General features: G+C 41.6%; 2 protein-coding genes across 3 annotated transcripts in view; one reads left to right on the top strand and one right to left on the bottom strand.

Moving 5' to 3' along the window:
* Positions 1-8,559, top strand: part of med30 (mediator complex subunit 30) — a 39,101-nt gene extending 30,542 nt beyond the window's left edge. For both annotated transcript variants that reach the window (XM_061665427.1, XM_061665426.1), the window contains exon 5: positions 6,637-8,559. In XM_061665427.1, coding sequence (XP_061521411.1) covers positions 6,637-6,732 — 96 coding nt within the window. In that variant the 3' untranslated portion in view covers positions 6,733-8,559. The remainder of the gene's footprint in view (positions 1-6,636) is intronic.
* Positions 8,560-11,934: 3,375 nt separating this feature from the next.
* The window catches only part of LOC133395353 (exostosin-1b), a 106,798-nt gene continuing 91,539 nt past the window's right edge, over positions 11,935-27,193 (bottom strand). The window contains exons 7-11 of the mRNA XM_061664130.1: positions 25,283-25,378; positions 19,083-19,172; positions 17,190-17,350; positions 16,002-16,173; positions 11,935-14,606 (exon numbers count right to left, since the gene is read on the bottom strand). Of these exons, the coding sequence (XP_061520114.1) occupies positions 14,421-14,606; positions 16,002-16,173; positions 17,190-17,350; positions 19,083-19,172; positions 25,283-25,378 (705 nt within the window). The 3' untranslated portion in view covers positions 11,935-14,420. The remainder of the gene's footprint in view (positions 14,607-16,001; positions 16,174-17,189; positions 17,351-19,082; positions 19,173-25,282; positions 25,379-27,193) is intronic.

Raw genomic sequence — 27,193 nt, 5'->3', positions numbered from 1 at the left:
ATTTTGGCAATTTAACAATTTATTCACTTAACAATCAGTAGTGTATGAAAGAACCGTAGGCAGCCAGAACAGCCTGGCAGGTCTTCCAGCCTGGTCAGAAACTGCTGTGGAATAGCATTTCATTCTTCAACTCGCTTTTACCAGCCTGATGTATGTCTTCCATGCGAGGTATATACGACCCCTCTCAACCGTGTGAAGATACTTAAAGGCACGGGTGCCCAAACGTTTTTGCCCCGAGATCTACTTTTCAAGCAACCAACCTCCCGCGATTTATCTTATTTGGGGGCAGGGGGGTGGGGGTGTGTGACCATGTGTCCGGTTTGGGAGCGCAGAGCGCTACCACTGAGCTAAAATTCTGGGCTGCCGACACAGCTCAGCACCAATGTATGTTAATGTACCTTGCGTCACCGAATGAGGCAATCATTACCTGAGTTTACTCCGATGACTTGCACTGAAGTGAATCAGCCAGGGATGATGCCTTATTTTTAAAGTCCCGGAACAATGCCTCAGCTGCTTCAACGAATGCCTCTTTTACCATCTCTCCTTCTTGGAAGGATTTCTTGTTCTTAAGGATGATGTGACTCACCCGGAACGATGCTTCAGTGGCGGCGTTTGCTTTTGAAGTACGTTGTGTGAAAAATAACTGCTGTCCAGACAACTTGGATTTTAGTTCCTTCACCTTTCTCTTTCTCAGCTCGCTTTTTGGCGGGAAGTCAGTGTCGTATTTTCTATGAACAGTCCTGAAATGCCGCTCCACATTTCCCTTCTTTGGTAATGCGATGGCAGACTTGCAGATGAGGCGTACACATTTCGAAAATGTCATTGTAAGAAAATACTCCTCCTCCCATTCCGTATGAAAGTGGTAAGTTTTTGTCTTCTTACTTGGTCCAGCTGCCCCACTAATTTTTAAAGCCTTTCTTAACTTTAAGAGAAAACACCGAGAGATAAAAATTGGATGTAACACCCTGACGAGCTTGTTAGTTTTGACACACTTAGCGCCGTTGTTTGCGCATCTGCAGTTACCTTTTAGCCCCGTTGTTGGCGCATGTGCGTGACCTAAGGGTCAGAAAAATTCAGATGTCATCGATTGGCTGCTCTATATATCAATCAAGCGACGGGATGGATGATTGGATGACATCTTTTTGTTTTTGAATGTCACGCAATCTTATGCGATCTACCAATTGACGCATTGAGCACCCCTGCTTTAAGGTAAACACAGATGACAACATGAAAGCCGGCTGCAAATTATGCTCTGCAAAAAGTGTGAAAAACTTTGCTCGGGCGTCAACGAAAGTGGCCATCCTCCCCCCGAGATGCAGCGGCGGATAGTACGGCAAGCATCGAGTTTCTCAAGGCCTGTCTCCCGCTCCATGCCCTGGAGGCTACCTGGTTCTCTTTCAATGGTACTTTCTCTGCCTACCATGGTAACAACGGGTGGAGTCCAGAGGAAAAACTAAGCAATGGTGTGGAAATGTATCACTTCAGTTGTCCTATCACTGTTTTATTGAAGAACTGAAATGCCTTGTGTTCCAGGCTACATTTAAGTGAAATGTGTAGCAAAATATTGGCTCCGTGGAGGCGAGTGTTGTTATCTTGGAGGTCTCAGCCAGTGGAGTTTAGGGATTGCCAGTGATTGCAAAATCTCATCTCGATAACAGCTCTGCAAGGATAACAAGCCTTGTTTTTCCACTTTTCCACCATCACCACTGCCTTTACCATAAGATGATACTCTATAGGCGTAACAATCAGCATAGTATTCTCCACATCGCCACAATTTGACCCCTCGATCAAACTGCTGTAGTCAGAATCTGGAAACATTGCTGAACATAACGTTCCTCCGCATGCTCAAGTTCCAGTGCACGTGTTGACGATTCCAGAGCAATCGGGCCTCACGGTGAAGGGCAGTCATGGCAGGCCTCCTGGCAGCTGTATGAGACTGTACGCAGTCTGTTCAAGATTGTCTTGGTCTAGGGTTCTGCAAACCTTGACTGCAAAGCATGTAGTTGCCCAGTCAAATGTGGTATGCTGATTTTTGGAACTGACACCTTACTGACCACTGTAACAGGGTCTATGCTTACAGGTGGGGGTATCAGAGGCTCAAAACAAGAGACAAAGTAAGCTGTGTGGAATCAGCAAGGAAGATTTAGCACATTTTTTATGTGTTCAACCCACATATTCAGCTCTGCTGCTCATTCCATAAATGGATGTTTCTTACAAATGTTACAAACATTTAAAAGGGAAATAAATGTGCCTTATAATGCTATAGAATTTGTCAAAAAGCAAAGTAAGATCTACCAAACACAAATTTCCTTACTTTTTGCTGTATTTATTTCCAGCAACACGTGTCATTGTAAGCATGCATAAACCTTGCAGTCATACTCCAGTAATATTGTCAACATGCTGTAATTGCTTTATTCTTCCATCAAAACAGAAGAAAACAAATTATTTCATAGCTGTTAGGGATAGGGAATACAGTTTTATTTTTTATTTAATCAATAAAAAAATACTTCATTTCAAAGTAAGCCAAAACATGTACCCTTTTCTATTGATGAAAAGTTTTTTTTATTCTGTATGAAATCTCTTAAGTCCCGTAGAGAAAATACTCAACTCAGAGTTCATGACTCAGATGCCCTGCTCTTCATGCCAAAAGCTTCAGTTGGTAACGTGTAATACAATAATACAGCAATCTCCAACTTTACAGGATTTTTTATTCCCCCCCTCCCCAAAGAACAGCAGAGAATGATTTAGTTGTTGGATTCATGATCATGAATGTAATGGCAGACCTGCATAAACAAATGTCATTCAATAGAGGAAAAGAGCTGCATCAAATATTCTGCCTTTAGATTAGTCTTTTGTGTACTTGTGTACATTACATGTTTGGAGTCATAGAATACATGTTACTGAAAAGGGCTGTTACTAAGTTCTATTGTTGGAGTTCCAGAGATGAACACTTTTGGTCTAGTTTCGGAATTGAGTGCATCTATTGATTGTATTCTTGACCTCGGACTCAGACATTCCCTCGGATTTCCATTAATTTTCTTGCCTTGGCTTTAGTTTTTTTCTCGCATTGCTTTTTTCTCGCGTCAACAGTTCTTTGTAACTCATTGTTACCTATTTGTCACCCATTTGAAATGGAAGTCATTGTCAATTTGACTCGGTAAACTATTAGATTGTCAAACCCACACATCACAGCAAGATTATGAAAAAAAAAAGTACAAAAATGACTGTCACAAAACTTTGAAGAGGGGGGTGGGCCAAGAAGACCCCATAACAGTTTGAAGATAGAGGAATTTATTTTCCCTATGCGTCTTTTCCACTGCATGGTACCTACTTAACTTTCTGTAACTCTTTTCGCTATTGACCGTTTATTTTTATATTGGCAAAACCAGGTACTTTGAGGTAATATTTTGAGCATGCTCAGCCCATACCATTTGGGCGACACAAACCACTGCCGGTCGCTCATTGGTCAAGCAGATCATTGCGCCGACTATTCAATGTGGCTTTATTATTATTATGATTATTGTTATTATTATTATTAAGTGTGCCATCTCAATAATCGTCTGTGACATCCCCCATGCACCAGGAAGTAGCTTGCTAACTAACGAACATAGACATAGTTTAACCTTGATGGAGTGACATCTTACATATATATCTATAATGCTAAAACAACCAACCAACCAACCAACCAACCAACCAACCAAGACTTTTGCCCAATATTGTATACTTCTATGTTCGTTCATCCACACTGCCATCTTCATATAAGGCAGATCTGACACTTCAGGCAGTCTTTTAGGACAACAGCACTTCCTTCTTTAATTTCTTTGTTGAGTAGTCACTGACCACCGTTCCAAGGCTGCATATCAGTGTGTCACCAGAAGTCTTTTACAGATTGAAAAGACATCAAAATAGAATTGTGCGTTGGGCTGTTGAAAGACAAGAAATGCGAGAGTGCACCTGCAGGGTGAGTTTTGTGTGTGACTGTCTCGCCATTCTGACACAAAGGAGATGGTGTCAAGGTCGCAATCATTTGCTCTCTTCTTCACGATGCAAACACAATACATCTTTGAGCCCTTCCTGGTACTTCTGATGTTATAAATTGAATACTGTATACCTGAAGTTGCAGAAGACTTTTTGTGATAATAGCATTTTAGTTATTTGCATATCGGCACGCTTCCTATAATGAGGATTTGCTGCCTCTGTAGTATTGTCCACTGTGGAAAATGTGGAATTTCATATCTGGAAGTGCTTGGCTGGATTTTTATGTGAAGCAGAAATGAAATGAGGCAAATGTATTGCCTCTGAAGCCAAATTCACCCAGTTATGCTTGAAATTGTCATGACAAGTGCACCTATCTATATGCACTTTCCTTTAAAATCATTAAGGGAAGAAAGAAAAGTTAAACGACACAGTGCTCTATTACCTGAAATGACAAAGGCTTTCGATACTATCTCATTAATGCAGGGTAAATGGCCAAGTTATCTCAAGAGCTGCTCATCAGGGTAATGAGCCATATCATGTATAATACACTCATATAGCCACATGCTCACTCTCAGAATAAAAAGACAAAGTCAAAGAGAGAGATAGCAAAGGGAAGATCCAGGCAGGAGCGTTCATAAGAGGCAGTGAGAGTCCTTCAGAGAGCTAGCGAGAAACTGAAAGGCCTCCAAATGTTCCACTCAGGATTATCTTCAAGGACGATCAGCGAAACAGATGATATTAGAAGAGCTGTGTGAAATCGATGGCTCAAGTTGTAATCTGTGGCGCAAAATGGGCCCGTAATTAGTCATGGCTAAAGGAGTGTTGCCGAGAGACAGAGAGACAGAGATGGATTTCATTTTCGTAGATTTCACTGCAGATACAGTCAGCTCCTACGCAAGTAGCTGTACGTGTTGCACTAATGCTACATTTGACAAATTGGAAATATCTGCATCCAATCGGGCAGTAAACAAAAGACGTGGCTGACCATTCATTCATTCATTCATCTTTCGTTGCGCTTCTTCTCACGAGGGTCGCGGGCGTGCCGGAGCCTATCCCAGCTATCTTCGGGCGAGAGGCGGTGTACACTCTGAACTGGTCGCCAGCCAATCGCAGGGGACATGGCTGACAGCTGCAGCCCAAACACTCCATCATAGATAAAAGAACAAAACAAAAATATTTGACAGAATAACTTAATGTGAAGATGATTAAGCGTTGGCTCCAATTCCATGCGAAACAGCAAAATGAGGACAGGAGGTCCCAAATTTTGTGGGCGACGCTGTTATTGCATCTGGACCCACGGATTGGACCAGACTTCATGATTGGGAAACTCTGACCTTTGCGTGGTGCTCCTTTGCACTTTTCCTCCAAATAGCAATTTTACCCCATTTTATCTCCAAATGGAAATGCAGTATGTGTTTTTTTTTTTTTTAAATCTTCACAGCGTGAAGCCTTCGTTTCTATTTTATAATGCTCATCTGTCGTAATGCGGATGTTTAGTGTGTAGTGATGAGAAAAACTGAGGATATATTCATAAAGATTCTTAACTAAAATCTTTTAGTTAGGTGGCTTAGCCCAGGGCAGGCTCAATCTCGGTCATTTGATCTGATCTGCTATAATGGCTATACAATACAATAAAGCATTACTGCAACTTTGCAGTATTGAATTTGAGGAAGATTTCTAGTCGGGTTTATTTCTATTGTGGAAGGTCCCTTTTATCATTCAAACTTGGTGAGAGGAACTTCCCGTGGCCTTTAATGGACTGTCCATTACAGTATTTGTAGTTCCATCGATGCATTTTCTATACAGTTCAATCCTGTTCTATCCCAGCCGACTCTGGGCGAAAGGCAAACTACATCCTAGACGAGTCAGCAGTCAATCGCAGGGCATTGAAAAAGTATTCATACCACTTGAACGTTTTCACCTCACACGCACAAGCCTGAATGTATTTTGTTGAGTTTGTATGTGCACGGAATTGATATACGGGTTTCAACATTTTAAGCAAACATAAATCTGAAAAGTGTGGATGTGCATTTCCATTCAGCGCCCTGTACTCTGATACTCCTAAATACAATCCAATGCAATCAGTTGACTTCAGAAGTCACCTAATTAGGAAATAGAGTGCACCTTTGTGCAATTTACTCTCAGTATAAATACCCGTGTTCTGTGAACGCCTCAGTGGTTTGTTAGAGAACACACGTGAACCACATCATCATGAAGCCCATGGAACTCAGCAGACAAGTCTGTCTTAGCGAAGTCTTTCGTCGGGTTATGGTTAAACTCTCACATACATTCACTCTTTATACACCTCTATTAATCCATACATAATAAATCCATTTTCTATAGAGACGAGCGAGAGAGTCACACTCAACTTCCAATGCGTGTTTTTGGAATTTGGGAGGAAAGCAGACGACCCACAAAATGAAAACCCCACACAGAAAAAGTCTGAGGCGAGAATGCACTTCATTCACGTCTATTGAGCAAATGCGTACAAATCTTTAATCCAGTTCAGTACATTTTACATGAGTTGTTTGGCCATTTATAGTTTATAGTATTACTACTGCAGCTGCCATAACCTGTTTTCCATTGTAATTAGTCCAGCCAATAAAAAAAAAAAAAAAAGCACACAAATCATTTGTAATTGTCTTGTTTTTACGACAGAAGCTGAAGCAGAAGAACCAGCAGCTGAAGCAGATTATGGATCAAGTCCGCAACCTCATCTGGGAAATCAACTCCATGCTGGCCGTCAGAAGCTGAAGCGCAAACCACAGTCCGCACGCGCACGTGCACATACACACACCCCGAGGACAAGTGGACCCATGAAGATACGGCAGATTTGCTGAGGTGGCACTTTACTGACAAAGCCAAGACTTTATTTCCTGACGAGGAAAGTGGAAAGATGAAGACGAAAGGGCGTCACACTAACCCAGCGGTGAGTTGGAAGTAGGCAAAACATGATATTTTCGGACATCTGTCTACCTCAACAGTCAACGTTTTAATCACGTTTTAATCAGCATTGATTTCAATTGATTCTCTGTGTTTTAATGTATTTGTAGCTCCATAGAGTTTATATCTGTAGAAACACACAAAATCTATTCAATCCTCTTATTTTGTGCGAATGATGAGCTTAAATGTCTTAAATGTTTCAGATTTAATAAACTTAAATGCTGAAATAAGACAAACTTATTATATTATAATTTCGGTCATGATTAACTCTTCACCTCCAGAGTTTTGTTTAAATACACAATATTTTTTTTGTAATCTACACCAGTTGACTAACATGCATGTGATATGGTGTTCATTCACTAATAAGTGCGCTAGAAACACTGTAGACTTTAATTACTTGTGCTGAGATCACTTATAACGACACAGGTTATACTAACATAGCAAGTCACAGGTTCTTGCAGGTGTTTAGACACTCAAAAGAAGAATCCCACCGCACCACTCGACAGTAGCGCTGCCTTGCTCATTTCCCCCACATCCTGTCCTGCCCTTTTCCGTCCTCCTGGCTAGTTATTGCATGTCCTCACCGGGTGTCCCCCTTCCAACCCACAAATAACTGTTGTAATGTTACTTGTGTTGAAATAGCTAGACTGCCTCACTATTGTTCTGCTGTGGTTCTCACCCCTTGGCCACTCTGTTCTGCAAGGCCATGTAGCTGAACAGGACAGGTTTTAAGAAAAACTAGAAACAAAACAACTTGAACACTAACAAATAAAAAATAGCCGATAAATGGAATGAGTATCTTTGAGTTGATGAGTGGTGAGCCTTACCATACCTGATACTTTTTTTTCTTACAAATCATTACTAAAGACAATTGACAGTGCAATACGCGTTTTCAAATAATTTGCCTCAGTTATATATTAGCGTAAAAAAGGTCTATCCTCATTCCGCATTAGTAGTTTTCATTTTTGGAAAGTGCATGTTGGACTTCCATCTAAGTTGGACTTTTTTTGTACAGTTGAAACCTTCAAATTTGAAGTCCCCTGATGTTGGTGCGCAACATAAGGTATAATACTAATTTGAACGACGTGACAGCCGCTAGCGGCCGTTGAGAGTCAGCTGAAAGTCTTTGCGCGCTGTAATCTAAATGAGTTAAATGAAGTAACACAGTGGTGTGAAAATTAAGACTCACGAACAAAAAATGAACATTAATGACTCACTAACAAATTGGACTGTGTTCAATCTTTGAGGTTCCGCTGAATCAGACTTTTCAGAAAGAGGCATGCTTCACAAAAGACTCCATTTGGAGCCACCCAGAAGCAGGTTCAGTGCTTATTTATCATCCACACCGTAATGTCAGGTCCTCATGTATACATGACAATATCAGTGTCTGATACGGTTGTGTTCGATAAAGCGGGAACACACTTGCTTTTCTATAAAGCATTACCACACCTTTGTCCTCATCAAAGGAGGATAGATGCAATTTTGAAGCAAAAAACAAAAGCCTCACTGTGTGTCTGATTAATAAACCTTAGTGGTCAACCACTTACAGGATTTTATTATGTTCCAGGGGGCATTGCTGCATGGAGGCTCTATAATTACTGTACAAATGTGTGCTCACACAGTGGAAACGGAGGTTAGGCGAGGAACATGTTTGTGCTGCCGATGCTGCAAATGAAAACAAGTAGGACTCATTTGTTAGTAAGGCACAAACCATTATACTTGCTAAAAGCTTAAGCTGGCTACATGCACACCGATTTAAAAAATAAATAAATAAGTAAATAAATCCAACTTTTTAAAGTGTGAGAGAGCCCCACACCACGGGCTTCGGGTCGCTTCCCTCTCTAATTTCACGTCACGATCACTTGGTGTTGACAACGCGCACAATATAAGGTTTGGGAAATGTAAATTTTGAGCGAGTTTAATCTTTACAATTGTTGGCCAGACTGTTTTCTGAGCTTATTGGGGAGGGGGAAAAAAAACCTCACTTTTAACTCACTACAACACAGAATAATTGCTCAGAATAGTCTTTTAAAGGAATCCGATCATCATACCTCGGGCTTACATTAGGTCCAATTATTGGTATGTCTGTAGATGTGCATGCACAGTATAATGAGATCCAGTTCTTGCGAGCCAAGGCGAAGGAATCCTAAAATCACCCAACCTACCTTTTTTGATTCGTTCCAACTGACACTGTTTAAACCATAAACCATAGCTCCCTGCTGGATCCCTGCCTCACTTGGTCCTAATGCAAGCAGACTGTAACACCCCAAAAATAAAAATAAATTCCTTGACCTGCACCTTTTATCCAGATCCGAACTTAAATTGAATTGTTTCTTCTTTCACATTTATGTTGTTTTTGTTTCGTCCTACTAACTTGCCTTGCACTTTTTGATCCTGGTGAAGGTAATAATGATGGAGGTATTAATTTAACCGTAAGTTTGTTATTGTGGGTGTAATTTGGTTGCTGTGGAGCTGCGCTGCATTTTACTAAAATGCTTTTGTCTTTAATGGATGCAAAATATTAGAAACGCCATTGCTTCAGCCACTATAATTATATTTTAAGATGCATATCTACCTCTCTGACAGTGTCAATGTAAACTCAACATTATTATCTTTGTAGAGGCTAATATGTCATAGTTATTGTATTAATTTATTTAGTCAGTTTTAATACTACAGGTACAATATATTGCCAAAAGTATTTGCTCACCCATCCAAATAATTGGAATCAGGTGTTCCATTCACTTCCATGGCCACAGATGTATAAAATCGAGCACCCAGTCATGCAGACTGTTTTTACAAACATTTGTGAAAAAATGGGTCGCTCTCATAGAGCTCACTGAATTCCAGCATGGAACTGTGATAGGATGCCACCTGTGTCCAGGTGTGAAATAATTTCCCCGCTCCTAAATATTCCGCAGTCGATTGTATAATAAGAACGTGGAAGCGTTTGGGAATGACAGCAACTCAGCCACAAAGCGGTAGGCCACGTAAACTGACGGAGCGGGGTCAGCGGATGCTGAGGCGCATAGTGTGAAGAGGTCGTCAACTTTCTGCCGAGTCAATCGCTACAGACCTCCAAACTTCATGTGGCTGACAGATTAGCTCAAGAACAGTGCGCAGAGGGCTTCACGGAATGGGTTTCCATGGCCGAGCTGCTGCATCCAAGCCTTACATCACTAAGTGCAATGCAAAGTGTCAGATGCAGTGGTGTAACGCGGTTTCTGGAGTGACGAAATACGCTTCTCCATCTGGCCATCTGATGGATGAGTCTGGGTTTGGCGGTTGCAAAGAGAACAGAACTTGTCTGACTGCATTGTGCGAAGTGTAAAGTTTGGTGGAGGGGGGATTATGGTGTGGGGTTGTTTTTCCAGGAGTTGGGCTTGGCCACTTAGTTCCAGTGAAAGGAACGCTGAATGCTTCAGCATACCAAGAGATTTTGGACAATTCCATGCTCCCAACTATGTGGGAACAGTTTGGAGCTAGCCCCCTTCCTCTTCCAACATGGCTGTGCACCAGTGGACAAAGCAAGGTGCACAAAGACATGGATGACAGAGTCTGGTGTGGATGAACTTGACTGGCCTTAACTCCTGACCTCAACCAGATTTATTAAAAAAAAAAAAAAAAACTTTGGGAAGTATTAGAGTGGAGACTGAGAGCCAAGGCCCTCTTGTCCAACATCAGTGTGTGACCTCACAAATGCGCTTCTGGAAGAAAGGTCATAAATTCCCATAAAGACACTCCTAAACGTTGTGGACAGCCTTCCCTGAAGAGTTGAAGCTCTTATAGTTGCAAAGTGTAGACTGATGTCATATTGAACCCTATGGATTAGGAATGCGATGTCACAAATATGTGAGCAAATAGTTTTGGCAATATATTGTTGTACGCTGAACCGCTCCATCGTTCACTCCCCAACTATATGGCAGATTTTAAGCAATTATTATTATTATTATTTTGTATTTTTACAGTCTAGAGTGGTACCTCGCTCGGGCATGTTTTTGCCTTTTTTGTTACTAACAATGATTTGAGTTGTGCCCGCTAGATGACGGCAGCAAACTAGAGGCAGCAGCAGTGAAGTAACATTTGCCATTTGAGAATATTTGTATCCAGATGAAGGTGAGTGATGTCGGAAGGGCGGGGTCAAATTTTTGGGGTGTTGGGATTGACCATCAGAAAAATGGAGTGAGGTCCCACATTCTGACAGTTGTATCCCACTGTCATGAATTGTGGCCACTGTATTCTGACCTTTGGGGGATCCCATTTGAGAATATTTGTGTCCAAATGAAAGTGAGAGGATGGCAGAAGGGGAGGATAATAGAGTGACGGGGGGGGGGGGGGGGGGGGGGGTGGTTGAACTGTGTTGAACTTTAGAGCTGAAGGTGATCAAAATTTCCATTCGCAATCACTGAGTGGTAATGGACCCACACAGACGGAAGTCAAGCGAGTGGACCACTACACCACCAATGACCAAATGAGACGTGTATCGTCAAATGAGTTTATTTTATTATAAATCATCCTTACAAAATCATTTATCTATCTCATTTGTGACCTCTATAAAAGTCTTTACATAGTAGGAGGAGGGGAGAGGAGAAGGCATCAGGACAGCCGCACGTCTAGTTTGACCTCACACATCAGCTTCTGGTGGATCACGTGACTACAGACGCGAAGACAAATAATCCGAAACATGGGTGTGCAAATGCTAAGATGTAAAGGGGGTTTGTGGTGATATGACAACAAATAAGCGGGCATTGATAAGCACAACAGATGTTCCTCGGAAGTGCAAGAACTCACGTTGACAAAAGGCACAAATCAAGATAAACATCTACCATCTGGCACATTTTTTGTTTTGTTTTTCCCCCCATTTGGGAAGACCTTTCTCCCCCAAAATTGTAGAAGTTGCATATTATTTTGTTTGTTCTGACCCAATTGCGAGCTTGCAGAGGTTATCTTTGTGATCAGCTGAAATGAATCACGTGCAAAATCTAACTCTGGACTCTCTGAAAGAAAAAAAAAAAGACGAACACAATTCTCTGTGCCAACTCGAGGCGAGCAGTGTGGATGAGGCAAACGCAGCACGAGTGTGTCACCGTCCCTCAGTCGTTATCACGTGCAATAACCACAACGTTTCCATCTGGTGCAACTGCGTGTCATTCTCCACGCTACTTTTTATCGGGCCTTTGCAGTTTGACTCCCGCTGAGAGCCAACATGGCACACCCCAATCCAATTTTAGACCAATGGCGTATGTGATCGTCAAAGTTAAAACTCTTACAAAATGTTCCACTTTATTACAAGTGGGACACCAGTGGTTGGTTCCCAGGGGGAAAAAAAACCTCAACAAAAAACAATGTTGAGTGAAACTTAATATGGGTGGTCTTATTGGCGTGTGAACATAAAACTGAATAAATACTTTAACTCCCCTTTGCAATGCAGGATCATCTTAATGTCACTTTATAGTCGAACCAGTCTTGTTTACAAAAAATAAATATGTTTCTGTACAGTGCAGGGAGTTGTCGGCAAACTTGCGGGATATGCAATTTTCTTGGTGATCTGTGACAATTATTCAAACAATCAGGCATTAAAAAAAGGCTTGATGTGAATTCAAGACAAAATGGGGAACAGATGCTTGAAAAAAGTGCTGTAGATGAACACTTTCGCCACGAAGAAATCAAATAAAAGAAACAGGACTGCAAAGGAAATACATGAGATTTCAAATTGGGCGGTGGAAGTAGGGCTTCTAATATGCAAAAATAACTTGATTGGTCTGGATAGCAATACATTTGAATCTGTTCCAAGTATGTTTGTCAACTCGAAATTTCCTGTGAAGAAGTATTCGGGCCACACTGAAGAGAAAACAAATGATGAGAATAAAGTCATATTGTTAATGTGAGGAAAAATTTCTTCAATTATTTTATTTTTTTTCTGTGTGGCCCGAGTAGCTTTCTGTACACACCCACAATCCGCTGGGATTGCCTCCAGCACGGCCGCGACCCTGGTGAGGATAAGCGGTACAGAAAATGGATGGATGATGCTAATAGCTTGGCTTGTATTCTTTCTGTTTCCATTATATCTTTTAGGAAAAGCTTTAAGGTTCCACTGTACTTGTACTTCCTCGTGATTTGGCTTCTATTTAATTTTGCTGTGACATTTTCGAGATTAGCCTCTTTATCACGGCAACATCACCCCTATATGGCACTGTTGCATATTCCAAAAATAATAACATACAAAAAAGTCAGTTAGTGATTCACAGCTTTGGCTGAATGAGAGCCTGACAGAAAGGCAACAAAATGCACGTTTTTTTTTTAAATTTTTTTTTTTTATCATCCCCCCCAATTCAAGTGTCCGAGTAGACTTCTGATCTCGCCAATTAAGGTGCAAACTGTCAGCCTGTTTGATGTTAATATGACAGCATTGTTCGGAGAGATGCTGCTCATTGCAAAAAAATAATAATCTCACAACAATAAAGAAAACTATGGTTACTGGACTGAGGGGCATTTCAAAGGAGCAACTAGGTGTCTCAAACTAATACAGGCAGCGTAAATGTGCAATAAATAATTCTAAAGGCAGACCTGATGTCAAAATGGCACTCCCAGGAAATGATAGTGTTTGCACAAATAGGAAAAGGCCGGCAAGGATGTTACATTTCTGGCCAACGGCGCAAGATGAAATGGCAGTTTGGGTTAGAACATTCTGGGTTTTGCTCCATTCCATCCCAAAATATTCATTTAGCTTGACTGCAATGGAGGGAAAATGTACTCAAACTTATGGTTGGATGAGCTGTCTTTACAGGGCTCACACACGCACACACACAGAAAAGTAAAAGAGTCAGGGGACAATAAGATGTGAAATGAATGAGTGAAACACAGACTAGTGAAAACAAAATAAAACAGAGGATCGGGGACAGGATTTGAGATTTCAAGCTGTGTCAATAGTGGCGACCATGAAGAAGTACAGTATTATGATTAAAATCTCATCAGGATATAATCATGTCAACATCCTTCAAATCAAAAAAACAAAAGAAAAATGGATGATTCTCTGTATTCCAACAATCTCAGAGACAGCTGATTTGTACAAAAATCAAATCAGGCGATCAAGCAGTGGGAGGGTCGAAGTCGGGTCGGGGTGTGAGCAAGTCCTGTATTATGTCCTAAAGCGAGATGGATTGCTAGGAGTTCCTGGGGGGCATTTTGCAGTGGGCGTTGTTATCAGAAACACTGACAAAAAGACACCTTCCCTCTTGTACGGACCCGCTGGGAGAGCAGGATAGTCAATGACATCCACAAAAAAATATGTATCCAAGAGTTGTTGTTGTTGTTTTCAGCAGTGTGCGCAATCTACTGTTTAGTGTCCCCATGTTTGTTTTTGTTCTTCTTCCGCACTCCCAAACATCTGTTCAAATCAGCAACAGCGCTAATGTTCACTGGCGTGGAGGGCGGAGCTTCATTGTCCCCCGCCCTCACACATCCCCCCGGGTGGGGTCCGGCCCGAGGGGGGGCCGGTCCTGTCAGAGCCTCTCGATGTCCCTGTATTTCTTGCGCAGGATGGACACCTGGTCCTTGAACAGGACCGGATCCAGTCTCATCTGGGAGCGGACCAGCGGCATGGCGCCAAACCAGCTGGCAAATTTGTTCATGCACGTCTGCCGCTGAGCGAAGTGGTCCGGGTCGGCCCAGCGAGATGCCCTTGAAGACTGGGGGGGAGGAAAATGGAGAATTAACACTCCTTTTTGTAAGCCATGTTCACACGATCACCTAAAAGTCTAAAGTCCATCCCAAAAGATGAAGAAAATAGTTGTGATAGTGCCTAAATGTTCGCAGGAATTGTTCCAACTTGTGCCTTATTAAGGTTATCTGTAATGTTTAGTTTACAAGGCGTTTTCAAATTAGAAGCAGGGCAGACATTAAATAATTTGAGCATTTATTCAACATCATACAAGAGTTATCCATGTACTTACCGTAACTTCTCGTGTATAATGCGCACCCACAAAGTTGACCTCGAAATTCTGGAAAACCCTTCTATCTATTTATAATGCAGTTTTACAATGCATGATTTTGCTTCTACCCATATGATCAAACCATTTTGTTAGTTTTTTCCCCAAAAACTATTCTGAAGTTAAGCACTTTATTTGAACACGTAATACTTTCTTTTCTTGCTCTTATTTTGAAATTCACAGCCCTATTTTTATTTAGTAAATGAGACAGCACACATTTGTGCTCATGTGTTTGATTACCCAGGCAGAATTTGTAAGATGGGTACAATTCTTTAAAGAAAACATGAAGGGCCAAGATACTTGAACTCCTCCACTTGGGGCAGGATCTCATCCCCGACCCGGAGAGGGCACGCCACCAATTTTCTTTGGGGAAAGAAATGCCTATTATAAACGGAACATTACAGTATATGATCTTTGGGCCCGAGCCTCCCGTTCACTCTTAAGTCCTTTTTCAAGCCCCTGGCACTGGAATTAAGGCCTTTTCATTCATGTGGCTTCTTCCAACTCTCCACCATCTGAATGTCCTTGAAATCCGTGAAAAATCGAACGCACACTTTGAATTTGAAATGGCCTAAAATTTTGACGGGCAGCGTGACTTTTTTCCTTTTCAATTCCATATGAAATATATCCGAATAAAGTCATTTCATCAGAACACTGTACCTAAACACACATGAGATTAAACTGATTAAAAACTTGGTAATGCTTTACTATTGGCCAAATTATAGTCTGATTATGAAGTATAAGAAGTATAAAAGCACTCAACTTTGTCAAAGCAAGTAAGGAAAAGAAGAAGAGTTTGGTGTAGTGTGCCAAAAGGCACCAAGCAGTTTTGTTTGGTTGTGGAGCGCTGACGACTAACCCTCGCCAAAAGGACCAAAATGACCCAGGATGCCGTTGCCGTTTGGAGGTCACGTGCTCTGAAGCACAAATGGAGAGACTACGGACCTCCATGTAGAACAAAATCTCTGCGTGCGATGCAGAAGGGACCGGAAGTGCCCCATTGGCGCCTCCGCTTAATTGAACTGGACTTTGTGTAATCCATATCCAAAATGACACACACACAAAACATTTATGGGAGCTGTGTTACGGCCTCACCTGTCCCATCATGGTCTCCTTGTACTGTTTCTTCTGCGTGACCTTGATCGGCGGTAGCTTGGTGACGGCAGAGACCAGGAAGTTCATGAGGATGTCCTCACAGTTGGCCAGCTGATCCACCATGGTCTTGAGACTAGAGGGCAGGTAGTGGGTGTACAGGTAGTGGTAATACCTGCAAGACACGGTAGAAACCATTCACACCGCTGAGCGAAAGACAGGATCTCACCTCCTTTCCAATGCCAAGTCCTCGCACTGACTAATGACATAATACAAGAGCTACCTTGCTAGTAACAATTAATACACTTTTACAACAATAATAATGCTTAGTTTTGATTATCACTATCAGAGAGGGATCAATCGATACCTTTATTGTTAAATTAATTTCTTAATTGTGAATTAATTATTACCTTTGTTTCCCCCCTTCACAGATATGTGACATATTTCTTTTCACGAAATATTTTTTTAAACAAACTGAACAGTTCGTATTTATACTTGGTTGTCATTATTTTCCATGACTGCTGCTTGGCCATTGTGTATACATAATAATAGAATTAGGTGATTATAAATTTATGAGGTTCACGGTCTTCTGAGGACACCGTAACGATGATGTGGCTCGTGCGTCACAGCGCAAGAAAGACAAAACAAGCAAAGAAGGGAGACGTGAAAATGAAAACAAGTTGATGTGCAAGGCAGCGCTAAATCAGAGCAGCGTGCAAATTTAAAGTGTGAAATAAGCAATGGAGATCTATCCATGCATATAAAGATATAACAAATTATGTTTATGATTGTGTTTGAGTTCACAATGGTGTATAATTGCCCTTCATGATCATTTAAGCTGTTCTGCTTACCTTATTTATTGAGCTTCATGAATACCTGTTAGTATGATACAGGGCAGTTTTACACCACTACTTGACGGTTATTATCTTTATAAATGATGATTCTTTTAAAATATGAATTTGGATTCATACCTAATGAAGAGTCAATTGACTGCATTTGACCAACACTGACGAACGTGTGAAATTTCTGGAGATTAAGATCACATGCAGTAAAGCGAAGAACTAAATGTGAGAGATTTGTCATCGAATGATGAACTCCAGTGGGGGATCACTGTCTATATGGTCTTCATCAAACAAAGGAAATATAACGGTGGCCCAACACTGAAGTACAGCATAAGGAAAAGTACTATACCTGTGATAGATGGCGGCGCCTGTCAGCACCATAGAGTAGTCATTGGTCCACTTGGAGGTATAACCCCAACGCTCCTTGTTGCCGTCCCAGAAGTGGCTGCGTGCGGGATAGCCCACGATTCGCTCGGGAAAACTCTGCCACACGGTGAAGGCAAAGTCCACCTGCACACAGACGGTGACATTTGAACGGAAACAATTTTTTTTTTTTTTAATAACCGGATTTAGTCATGGTAAATGTCAGTAAAAAAAAAAAAAAAAAAAAAAAAAAACACTCCATGGGAACAGCTGAAATGCATTTGTAATTCCATCCATTTTCAATACCGCTTATCCTGGTTAGGGTCGCGGGGCGCTGGAGCCTATCCCAGCTGACTTCGGGCAAAAGGCGGACTACACCCTGAACTGGTCGGCGGTCAGTCGCAGGGCACATATAGACACGGACGACCATTCGCACTCACATTCATAACGTCACTGAGTGGGAACTGAACCCACGCTGCCCGCACCAAAGTCAGGCGAGTGTACCACTACGCCATCAGTGACTTGCATTTGTAATTCATTTGCATTATTTTAATTTGGTAGCAGGTGTGCACAGACTACTATTTGAGTTCGAATGTAATCAGCTAATTATTAAAAATAAACACCCACAAATATACAAATATGCTGCAAAACACTTTTTTATTTTTTTGTTCATTTCTCAACTTAATTCACACACCTGGAATTTGTCAATATTTTCAAAATTTGTGTTGCTTCGTTTAAAATAAATACAGTAAATACAAATGGGACATTTCACAGGGGTTGCGGGCTTTGTTGACCAAACAAAGTAGATGCCAGCAGCCTTCTTACTTGGGGGCCATCAAAAGTGTTCAAACCAAATACCGTAATTTCTTGTGTATAATGCACACCCATGTATAATATTCACCCCCAAAGTTGACCTCAAAATTCTGGGGGTAGGAAAGTATTCAGACCCCCCCCCCCCCCCCTCCTTTTTTTTTTTAGAGAAGAAAAACTGAAAGAAAAACTGAAATATTACACAGGATATCCCTGTACTTGGCCGCGTTCATATTTCCTTCGATTGCAACCAGTCGTCCTGTCCCTGCAGCTGAAAAACACCCCCACGGCATGATGCTGCCACCACCATGTTCACTGTTGTTTTTCGATTGCGGCACTACTAGTCTTTCTTCTTTGTATGTTCCGGCACTATGGACGCACTGTGACACCATGCTGCCTCTCACAGGTCAGTCTTGGTACTACGCCAGACATCTGATCGTCCGTAAGTATATCATTAAGTGAGGAACAACAGACACTATAACAGCAGTAAGAACACGTAAATGTTTTTTTCCTCATCATGTGTGGGGTCACTCACATTTTAAAAATTGGTTACAATGTTGAAAATGTGTGTTTGTGTGTGTTTTTATCATTAACAACACAAAAGGGAAGCACATTTTCCCCCAAACATAGAAACAGTTAAAAAAAAAAAAAAAAAGGCATTATAATTTGTAATTTAAGGCCATGTTTGGTGACCTATACAAGATTCGAGTGACCAGATGTTTCGTCATATTGATGAATACCACCATGAATAATGACACACAGAATTGCTCACCACGAAATGGATTTCGATTTAGCTCCCCCCAAAGAGTGTGACTGGAAAACAGGAAGAAAGCTTTTTGTATTTTGTAGGTTTACTGAAGAGGTCACTGTGACCTGAACTGTCAGATATGAGGATGTCACTGAAGGGAAAACGAAAAGTATGGAGGCACCCTGAAGGAGATTTTGAAGTAATTTAAAATAAATAAATAAAATAGGTTCCACACTGAATGACAAAGCAAATGTGAGTAGAATCTGACATTTATGAAAGTTTTTGTCCAAAGGTAAAGTCATTTGGCATACATCAACACACCTCTGTGGTGGACAACACCGTGTCTTCATCCAGGCTGAGGACGGCATCGGTCACTATGGTCTCGTAGGGGAAGAAGCGGCTGCTCATCACCTGCGGGGCGAGACAGGAAGCACAATGCATTGAAACCGTGTTGTTCCATTCAGATTAGTCCATTCAGGATTGCCTCTCAGGTGTATGAGAGCAATTCCTGAAATACCTTCCTGATTGTCCATTATGTTCGTCAACCCTTCTTTAAAAGTCATTCTCTTATTATATGGAAGTACAGACTCAATCAACTCAATCCATTCATCAGACATTGAATGGATCCAAAGAGTGATTGATCATGGTTAACCACGTACACATATTCGACTCCCCTTCCCCAATTTTCCCTTAACATTTGACCCTCAGGTTATTTCAAGCTGTGACATCACTAACCAGAAAAAAACAAGATCTTTTTGCTCGATTGCAAGCTGCGCCATGTTAACAGCAACAGTGCTGATACAGGCTTCCATGATTGGTCCAGTGTCATCTTTCTCTTCAGAATCAATAAACATAGAAACCACGCAACCAGAAACGACTTGAGTCATGTGTCCAACATTTGGCACAAGCCTACATTTCTTCCTCCTGCCCCCCCCCACAGTTGGAAACTATATACTCTTTCTAGCCAAAACATTTGCTACACCTACACAATACAATGACATCCAGTGTACAAACTAACTCCACCTTTTGTAATCATACCGCTTCCCTCTCATGGATCTTAAAATATTATTGCGTGAATGCTCTTCAGCGGACATACTATTGTATTATTCTGTATTTTGGCTATTTAGACCTCCATCGAGAGACCCTCTAACATGGACTTAGTATAAAAGTCAATTTAATAAAAAAAAAACACCTCGGTTTCGTCATAAAAGTGTCCAGAAGAGGCCCCTCTAAGCGCTACTTCTGTTTGACCCATTTTTGTAGCCGCTTTGTCCATATTTGGCTAGGACCACCCCTTTTCCTCTGATTGTTTGCCTCCGTGTAGAAGACCCACTTGTGAGAACACACGTGTTTGTTATGTTGACAGCGCTGGCTCGGGAGCGGAGAGGTAGGTGGAGATCTTTGTTAGTGATGTAGATAAGCTCGACAAATTCGAATGACCTGATTTCAGGCCTCTCAACAGAAAAGTCTCTTGAACTCAGGAATGTGTGGACAATTTTAATTCATATTTGACATTTACTGAAGCGATATAGAGACAATATGACATCCCAAATACTAGAAAAAGTTGGTTTGGCAAAATATGTTCCCTTTAATGGTCTTACGCATTAACATAGTATGTTGTTTATACTGCACCAACGTTCTTTATTTTGATTGTATTCTTACATTCGCTTTTTGGAAGATCCAAAATATTCACATTTCCCCACCGAGAACAACATCAAAAATGTCCAGCTCATACTACAAATTTCCACTATTCCAATAATGAAGAAATCAACTCAAATATATATTGTTTTCAACTAATTCAAATAATTACAAAATCAAAATGTTCAACTTTCCCATTTTATTATGAAAAACAGTTACAGTCCTACGCCACAAGACACGCGACGAGACTAAAAATAAAACTAGCTGTTTGGATTCATACGCGACGGCGACGCGGAGTAAACGTCTTTTGCAAAGCCGAACGATGACGTCATCGATTGGATCGGCGAATTATGACATGAAAGCCGATTGGCCGATCAGCATAAAATGCTAATTATCGGCCGATACCGATCAAACCGATCAGATCGCTGCAATGTCTAATTACGAATCATTGTACTTATAGTCTATTACTGAATAAACATTCTTACATTGTCATATACGCATTGCTAATAGCTTTCAAAACTGAGCATTGTCATAATTGTAAAGGAAGATACGGCTCTTTTATTGGGTGGCATTAAGTGTGCAAATGCAGCTCTACGGGGTAAGTAAACACGTTAGGTTACTTTGCCAATCTGCTAAACACTATAATAATAATAATAATCGTAGTAAATCAAATATAAATGTGTAAATGCATGTAAATTAATCATATAAATGCTGTCAAAGTATTAGTATACACCAGAGTACTGTGTACTGGAAGTGATAGAGATACGTGGGTGGTGAATCTTAATATTTAGGTCTGCTGTGATGAAAAACACCCAGATGAGTGAGCAGCAGTGTGTGTGTGTGCGTGTGTGTGTGTGTGTGCGGTCAACCTCCCACACAACAAGACACAGCTCAGACACTCAGAACTGTGATGGACACACGCACACTTAAGTAAACACGATTCCAAGCTAACAAACTGGGGAGTATTGCAATTTCATACTGTGTCTTTTTAAAATACCATCTGTTCTGAAAAGCTCTTACAGTTCAATGTCAGTTGACCTTATTTCTTTTCAAACACCTGGCGGCGGGAGCCCGGTGCACTTGGGCGACGCGACCTCGCTCTCAACAGGGCTTCGTCGCCCCCGAGATTGGAGAAAAGAGCAAGAATGCGTGGGATCGGTATTTTGTTGTGTTACTTCACAGTTTTTAAAGAGCTATGTTGTCTTTTGCATTTGTTAACAGATAAAGACAACCAAGGATTATTCACAAACTTTCTTATCAGATTTGTATCTCTGAATGCGAGAATGAATTTGAACACTGCATACAAGTCATCCCCCGTTTACCGCGGGAATTAGCTTCCGGATCACAGCCGCAATCGGTGAAATCCACAGGGTAGCCACCAGAGGCTGGTGTGTGGCTTGCGGTTCGCAGTCGCTTTTTTAGATTTGGGTCGCCAAATGCAGCCACCCCTAGGCTTCGCCCCAAATCGTCAGGTCCACAAAATCTATATTCGCCATTGGCCCTCTGCAGCATGTGGGCTGCCCTAATTTTAGCAAAACAAAAAAAATAATGTCTTTAAAGTCCAGTGAACCCCACTATTCCAGCGAGATGCCACCAAATGGCACAAAACCAGCAAACAGGTGAGTTTTTCAGTGAATACATTACATTCGAATTTCTTGATTGTTGGGGTATTACGACAAAAGCATGTCCCAGACACAGACGCACAGTCTCTTTTACGTTTCACATATGCAGCATCATTTCCCGCGAGTGTTTCGCTTGTGGCCCACATTGTCAGAGGGCGAAAGAGAAAGCGAGGACGGAGAGGAGACTGGAAAAGCGTTCCCTCCCACTCACTTTTAATGAGGCCTCGCTGTGTCATCATTACAGCTGCGATTTCCTGCGGGCACGATAAGAGAAACAAAACAAAGCCCTCACCCCTCTTCAGACTCGCCACTTCTCGAGACGGTGAGACCAAGTTGAGAAGACGAGTACGACAGGACGGTGTGTGTGTGTGCGTGCGTGTCTTCGTGTATAGTGACAGAGAGACCAACAGAGTAGCTGAATAACAAAAGAAAAGGGAGAGGATGAGAGGTGAGTGTTTCCAAACCCCAGGTGGTTTGTAACGTTAGAAGTGCGACATATTAGCCTGGGGCTTCCCGGCGCTCTCCTGGAATGTGAGCTCTTACAGCTGGAATCTGCCTCCAGCAGCAGGAGGAGGGGGGCAAAGAGGGGAAAAGACCATCGATGTGTGCCGGCTACATTAAGCGCACGTTGGGATTCTCACAAGGCAACCGATCGTTTTTGGTAGAGGAAACAGACGCGGGATTGTTGTTAATCCCATAAAAGCACGACATCGCAAATTGTATTTGTTTCATTTACTCAATCTATTGAGACAGAGCTCAAGCCTGTTTGTTCCTACGGGAAGGAAACAATCATTACAGTCGTAAATATGAAGCCAAAGGGCAGACGGCTTTTTGTAACAGCTGTGCACAGTCATTTGGAGAAAATGTGGCACTAAAGACAATAAACTCAGATTTTTTGGGAGGGTTTGTTGTCTTTTTTGGACTATTGCAGCTGTAGATTCACATCCACATATACCCCATTAAGCATCACTAATTAGCAGTTAAGAACATTGGGTGAAAATTGCAAACTGCGTAAACACATAAAACATGTCTGGTATCTTCAGCTCTTCAATCAGATAACATTTAAGGTCAGTGTGTTCTTGCTTAGAAATGAAATATTCTAATAATAATCTGTAAAAGGTTGAAGAAGACGGTGTTCAAATTGGGTCCATTAGAGCGTTGACAAGGTAGGGCTACATGTCCAATATGAGCATTTTCCTCCCCTCGCAATCGACGTCATCCAATGCTCACTTATCGTCTGTGTTTGAAAGATTATCTTAGCGATTACCATGTGGTGTGCGCCAGAGGTGTCAAACATATGGCCAGTGGACTCAATCTGACACGTACATTCGCTGCTATTTTTCCATTTCCAGAGAAACTCACAAAGTCTATGTATTCATTTTCAAATGAAAATAAAATAAATTCATTAATTAATCCAATTCTTTTGAAATGTGAGGCTAATTGTTTCTTTATGGTAAGTCGGTGATTTTCAAACGTTTAACACCAAGGAACACCTAAAAAAAAAAATCTCTCTCCAGGTACCGCCGTAATGACAAACATTAAAATACTGCAGCGTAGTAGGCCCAAGTGTTGATCAAAAACAAGGTCAAAGGTATATTTAATATTATTGTAAGTAACTGTAACATTATGGACAGTTTAAACATTGACACTGTGCTTAAATACGGGACAATGAAAAGTATACTAAAATGACGATTCAATTAAAGTGTATTCCATGTACGTTAAATAAACAGTACTTTACTTACCATATGTACTTTGCTGGATTCAAGTGTTTAAACCAATGTAAGATTATGCACTGTTTAAACATTTAATTCAGTGACTATTTTGTGTACCACTAAAAGGGAGCCCACGTGCCACTGGCGGTACGTGGACCACACTTTGAGAACCACTGTGTCGCTGTCAAAGATTGCTCATATTCAATTGCTTTAAAAAGTTAATCATCAATAAATATGACTATTTTTCAAATGTACTTGTAATATTTGCGCCAAAACAATGGGAACCTTTTTGAAAAGTGGTTATTTATAGCTTATTAAGCCACAAATATCCTAGTCTGGCATACTTGAGATCAAATTGAGGTGAATGTGACCCACAAACTAAAATGAGTTTGACACCCCCGTGGACTGTGTTAAGAGTACATTTTTTTCTGCCCAATCGCCTCAGACAATGGCTCGGGCTGACGATCTTGAGTTATAAACCCGTTCAATATTTCCTCTCGCATATCTTCGTGTGTGTGGTCAACACCCGAGTTTGGTCAAGCCACGGCCTTCGTGATGCGAAACGGAATAATAGCCAATTCGGAACTGACCTGAAACCCGCGCTGTTACCAGACACAAGCAGAGGAGCAACGAGTTGTGTGGAGTGTTTGTTTGTATGCCAAGTCATAGGTTAGTGATAGAGACGATGGCGTGTTCAGACTCGCGTACAAAATCCGGTTACGTCTGTGTAGTGGGAACGGAACTCCGTGAAGACCTCTGAACTGCGGGGCAGATGCGCCTAACCATTAGTTCACTATGCTGGCCCCCTAAAGCTATCCAAGTAGAAATACGGACAATTTAGTGAGGAATTTGCGAGAAAAATATGTTGTCTCTTTCCTTCGGTGCTGACGAGAACAAGCTCGGTAACACACAGTAAACAGCACCCGCCGCAACCACAGAACATTACTACCGTGGTCACATTTGATATAGCTCTTACGTCAGACCTCGTCAGATTGTGACCAGTGGACATGATTTGCAAGAATGTACTGACACTAATACAATTTCAGATTTATTTATCTATGTCAAATTTAATTGAATTATTCCTGTGGCGATGATAGCTGGGCGAGGCTCCAGCACTCCCGCGACCCTTGTGAGGTTAGGCGGCTCAGAAAATGGATGGATGGTTTAAACGGCTTAAAGTCATTAAACAAAACAACAAAACACGATAATCTGCTGAGTGTACAATTCTTCAAAAGGTTTTGTCCCTCTCGTCAAGTGATTTGATATTTTGCTGAAGGAAATATAACAACTACATCCATACACATACATTTGCAATGAGGCTCTTCTCTTTCCCGACATTATGCTTGCGATATTACTTTTCATTTTGCCCATTGCTGAGCCTGAATTCAAACCACCCAAACTGTTCTTTAGCACGGTACAAATTCAAACTCATTAACTCCCAGACACTTGCCAGCTGAATAAAATGCACAATGAAACAATGTCTTAACAGGGTGAGCATCTGCATATTGTGGTACACATAATTTGAAGTAACAAGAATTGGACGGCTCACCTTGTTTTCCCCCTCGATGACTATGACGGGTACGGAGGTGGCGGGCCAGTGGTGCTTGGCGGGGAGGGGCTTGTCACAGTTCCACAGCACAACAATCTGGAGAAAATAAATATACTGCATGAGGAAAATGCCTTGCTTAAAAACAGCTTTAAGTGCTATAAAAACGACATTTTCCTGCCCCGCAGAAGCCAAATGTCAACTATTTATTGCCTGGTTGAATGTTAAAGAGCCACAAGGGCAAGTGAAGTGGTAAAATATTTCCAATCATGGCTTGAGAATGCTTTGTACAATATAATCCTGAGCCAATCACATTGTCAGACCCAGCTTTAATTATGACAAGTAACCTTACCCACTTGCCCCATGTAACGTTTGTGCACAAAATTACGCTCTTGGTCTCGTCTGGGGTCACGTAAATGCCATCTGAAGTTGCACCTTCCCCGTCTCCTATTAGATTCCAAGACGCTTGAGGGGAAACATGCACCGTGTGATTGCCGCCGGACCTCGCACACACTAACACCCACTGGTACATACATCCTCATATCTCTACCTCTTCTTATCTTGAAATGGATGTTTTGTTTGGCATTCACTAAGCTTCAACTCCAAACACTGATTGTGAAATTCTTGTTTGCAGTACACCCAACTGGGGATTTCTCTATATTTGCATGCTTTTGTTAAACATTCCATCTGCGTGTGCCCTGCGATGAGCTGGCGACCAGTTCAGGGCGTACCCCGCCTCTCGCCCGAAGATAGCTATTTTAGGTAAAAAAAAAAAAAAAAAAAAGAAAAACAGTAAGCACGGCGGTAACTGAGCGCGTCTTGTGCTCCGCGCCGTTTGTAACCGAAACATGACGTATATGAAGACCGTCCTGAACCGTGAGCAAGTGGTCATAATGTTGCGGCTGGTCGGTGTAACTACAAAGTCACTCAGTCGAGAGCAAGACCTCCACCAAGACCAACAAATGTTTTTGTTTTTTGTGTGTTTGCCCATTACCTTGTTAGCTAGCATGCTACTTCCTGGTTCATGGAGGTGGTCACTGCAATTACGATTCTGGGAGGTGGACAGCCCCGGACAATAAAAGTACACCGAGGCCCTCTTTAAAAAGGTTTATAATTGCCTACAGATGCCACAAGATGGCAGCAAAACACTACTTCTCTCTTAGACAGGACTTTGTACTGAGCAAGTGCAATTTGGTGAATCTGCGATTAGCGAATGACAAATATGAGGGGAGCACTGCAAATTCTTGTACCTGCAATTTAAATGCTTTTTTCCTTGACCCTTGTAAAAGGTGACTGATGTCAAAATGACTGCAGTGAAACGCGTCATAAAAACAACACAACAAGTGGTGCGCATAGTACGAGTATATTTTAACGTGCAAATGCTGCCCATGTTGATAAAAACATTCTTTATGGGCTGGAGTCCTAACATGATCTAAGGTAAATAACAGTTATTAAATATCTTCTTGCACACAAACATGTAAATGCGATCTTACAAGGGTCTATTTCGGTTTTATTAGAAGGACAGATGGCGTCTTCGCCAGCTCACAGGCTCTCTCAGGGTGCTGATGGTGTGATTGTGGATGCAAGACTTGAGTGTGTGTTTGTGCGTGTGTGTGCACAGCAATGACTGCAGGGAACAGAAAACTGTTGGTGAATCGTTATCAAGGCTGCAAGAAGTCTGTCTTCTCATACACAGCAGGAGGGTTCACTGTGTCAAAAACTTCCAGAGCGTTCTCAAACGCTTTTTTCTTTTTTTTTTTTTTTGCATCAAATTTAGATTTCTTTTTACCCTCTGTGTTATTCCCAGTCCCTCTCCTCCATTCACTTATTTATATCCTCATCTACTCATCGCCCGGCAGTAGTGGGACGTGTACCTGGCTCTCCATCCTGCATGCACAGCCTTAAGAACACAAA

This window comes from Phycodurus eques, chromosome 20 (genome assembly GCF_024500275.1).
Source record: "Phycodurus eques isolate BA_2022a chromosome 20, UOR_Pequ_1.1, whole genome shotgun sequence".
NCBI lineage: Eukaryota > Metazoa > Chordata > Actinopteri > Syngnathiformes > Syngnathidae > Phycodurus > Phycodurus eques.
This window is presented reverse-complemented; position numbering and strand designations above follow the sequence as displayed.